The 3,517-nt window shown below is 32.1% G+C and overlaps 1 protein-coding gene across 1 annotated transcript; it reads right to left on the bottom strand.

Moving 5' to 3' along the window:
* Nucleotides 1-466: 466 nt before the first annotated feature.
* SWEET30 (sugar efflux transporter SWEET30) lies at nucleotides 467-3,297 on the bottom strand. The gene is made up of 6 exons (XM_003541477.5): nucleotides 3,178-3,297; nucleotides 3,042-3,078; nucleotides 2,599-2,821; nucleotides 1,978-2,139; nucleotides 1,410-1,529; nucleotides 467-942 (listed from the first exon to the last, which is right to left on the bottom strand). Exons 1-6 carry the CDS (start codon nucleotides 3,212-3,214, stop codon nucleotides 754-756), a joined length of 768 nt encoding a protein of 255 aa, XP_003541525.1. The 5' UTR covers nucleotides 3,215-3,297; the 3' UTR covers nucleotides 467-753.
* Nucleotides 3,298-3,517: the final 220 nt, after the last annotated feature.

Raw genomic sequence — 3,517 nt, 5'->3', positions numbered from 1 at the left:
TCCAGCTTGTAAAAAAAGCTTATTTTTACAATGTCAACTAATTAAAATCCCTTTAAGTATAACTTTATGTTAATTATTATTAAATTCAAAAATATTTTCTATTTACATTTTTTATAAGCGAGATTTATTTAATAATAACCTTTTACTATTTGACCATAATGATGTAGTAAAAGAAATTGTATAATCATAATTATTCGCATCATAAACAAAATTTTAAAAAAGCCAAAGTTTATATGCAATGTCCAAGTTATTGCCCCCTCAAAAGTTTGGATGTTCCCGCCGAATATATTACTTACCAGGAACAGTGTTACATCCGCATGTGTAGAAATCCATTTATTTTACCTCCAAATAATTTATAATACTCCCTCATCATGCTTTGTCTAGCCGAGCCTCTATTAACATAAATCTAAGAATCATGCACCATTGTATATAAATCTCCTCATTAAAATTCTATAAAGATATGGCCTGGTTAAATCGAAGTATATTCGATTAATTCATAAACATAACCAAGTGGCACAAACCAGTTCCCACGAAAAGAAAGCATGTAACAGGGCATTCACTTGGCAACTATGATTTTAATTTGCGTGGTCAATATATCCACAAGCGCACTAGCTGAATGGACCAAGTTAATTAATACAATTATTTTTTTTTTGCCTTTTTATTTTTTGTTAATGAAACGAACATATATAAAAACTGGAATCCTTAATCCTAGAGGAACCAGTTCAAATCTCTTTCAATCTTGGTTGTCATGGATCATGAGTTGAAGTTACTAGGAACTGTGACACATTCTTTTCCATGTCCATTTTCCAAGTCCAATTTCTCTGCGTTGTTCCCCTTCTGCAATTCCACCTTGGTAGGTTCTTCCGTAACTCTCCTCTTCCAGTATTTGCAGTGGAGAACTAGTTGAAGTATGCCTAAGGGTGTTCCAATCACACTTGGCCCCTGTGACAGATGAGCATTAACACAACATCCTAAGATTTGTGAAATTTATAATAGAGAAAAATTAGGCACAAAAGTGTAAAAAGTCTTACATTTTTATTTTTATTTATGTATGATAAATTTATTGTGTTTTAAAATAATTATTTTAAAAAATTTTAAATAGAGATTTGTGATTAGATAACATTATAAATTTGTTTTATATTATCAATACATAAACATTAACCTTTTTTTAATAATATAACTAATGATTAATTAAATAAAAAAATTATGTAACAATGTAAATTAAATAATTTTATATCATCATTCAATTATAATCTATCATCTTTAATAATAAGTTTATTAATTTTTATGATAATTATTTTAAAGATTATATAATTATAATTTATAATTAAATAAAAGTATAAAATTATTATTGATTGTTAGTGTATCATTGTTAAACTCTTAAATTAAATAATAGTTATGTTACAAACCGCTACGAAAATGTCCCGAATGAGGAGTCCGTAAGTCAGCCACAGTACACTGGCCAAGAATGAGCAGAAAGATAAAGGTAGTGGCATGAATTCCACACTCTTGGTTTGTATCACTTTCTTCTGCAATAAGGTCAAAAAAATTAGATTATGTAACGATAGGCTAATGACAAAAATAAAACACCAGAGGATAAACATGTTAATGGCATTTTTTCTTTTATTAGGCTATTATACTTTCCTTATCTATTTCACTTTAATTTCTTAAAGTAATAAATTAGTTTTTCTCTTAGATTTTTCTTTTCAAACAATGTTAATTTTAGCTTAAGTAGAATTTGTCATGTGTCACTAAGTGTGATAAACTGATCAAGAATCATTTTAGTCTAATAAAAAAACATGGAAAACGGCAAAATAAGATAAGAAGCACAAGGTTTTTTTTTTTTCCTTTCTTTTCTACTAGGATTATTCATGATGGAACTACTCTGTTCCCCTGTTTCGGTTTTGCGTTTCCGTGTTTCAATATTATATATTATAAGGAAAAGATGCGGTGCGGTGGAAGACGAAGATGGCTCACCATTACAACCAAAGGAGATGCATACATTGCTATTGACACCCCCAAGCCTATGCTACCCACCAGAAGCTTCCGGTGGCGATGATCCGGGAAGACAAAAGCTGATACAACAGCAATCACACAGAACACTATAAGAACTGGTACTGCTGTCATGGCCACCTTCACCTGCAAAAATTTCAAGTTTTTCAGAAGCCATACAATCATGTGAAGCACGCATTATCTTTTATATCTGATAGAGAACACATAAATTAATATTGTTCAAGCACAAATCCAAATATGTGTTTCTTAAGTCACATGGTGCCTTTTATCTAATTTCTTTTATTTCGTGGTTTAGTGACCAAGAAATGAGTTAATATTTTTTTATCGTAGAAATTGAACACCAGAAGATTCAACTAAACTCTTTTGGTAACTAGAGTTAATATTTGACCATTCCCTATGTTTTTGGAAGAAATTTAATATATGATGAAAACTTTCCATGCATGTATCACTGATGTTGCTTGGGTATGAATCCTTTGATTTTGACTTAGAAAATGATGTAAAGTTTAGTAAGATTTTTTTTTTATGCATGCATGGAGAGAAGAACTTAGTCTTAAAAGAGGGTGTTAGAGCATGTATACAAATTACCTTTCCTTTTGGTGTAGAAAACCAGAAATAAATGAGAACATAGGATAGCTCAAAAAGAATCCCAACTCCATTAACTGTGACAAGGGGGAAATTTTCCCACTTGTTGCTTACTACTGGCAATCCATACCAAGTGAAAAGGAGACAATTCAGCAGTGCTATGATGTAAGGAATGCATGAAAACTCCTCTGTGCTTTTCTTCCTTATGACCCTTTTGAAGGTAACCCTGCACAAGCAAAAAGGTCAATGCTAATTAATTTATGATCACTAAAAAAGAGAGGAGATAAAAACAACTATTAGTGTGTTTGGTTTAAGTATTTCTCGCATTGTAATGCACCTTGAACGCTAGAGTTTCCTCGTTTTCCTGAGAGGAAGCTTTGGCGTTCAACGTGCTAAACGCGGATACAAACACAATTTTGGAGTGGTGGAATGTAACATTAACATACGTTGGTGCAGCATAAAGAGACACTGAGGCAACATTCCCTGCAAGAAACACCCAAATGTGTCACTTTTTTTTGTCGAAGACTTATACTAATGGCCAATAATGCTAAAAAGCTAGGGAATGAATGAACAAACAAGTACCAATAACAGCAACAACCATACGAAGGGTCTCTGCCATGTTAACCTCTTTACTCTATTGTGAAGTGAGAGTGCCACTTAAGAGTTTCTCTCTCTCTCTCTAATACTAAGGGTAAGTTATGTGTACCAATGAAGAGACCCTTTTGAGGATGCTCTATTTATAAGGCTTTGAGGGCACTATTCAACGACAAGTGGCAGTTAAAATATTGCGGTAAAATAAGAATATTATGAAAGCAGAATATGAAAAAAAAAAAAAGGAAGAGAGGGAGAGAGAGGAAGTGCTGTCTGTGTCTTTAATAAACTTGTGGACGCAAAACATTGTTCAAATTGAGAAGCTTTTCTC

Source organism: Glycine max, chromosome 13 (genome assembly GCF_000004515.6).
Source record: "Glycine max cultivar Williams 82 chromosome 13, Glycine_max_v4.0, whole genome shotgun sequence".
Taxonomy (NCBI): domain Eukaryota; kingdom Viridiplantae; phylum Streptophyta; class Magnoliopsida; order Fabales; family Fabaceae; genus Glycine; species Glycine max.
The sequence above is the reverse complement of the archived record's forward strand: the minus strand, read 5'-3'. Positions and strand labels throughout refer to the sequence as shown.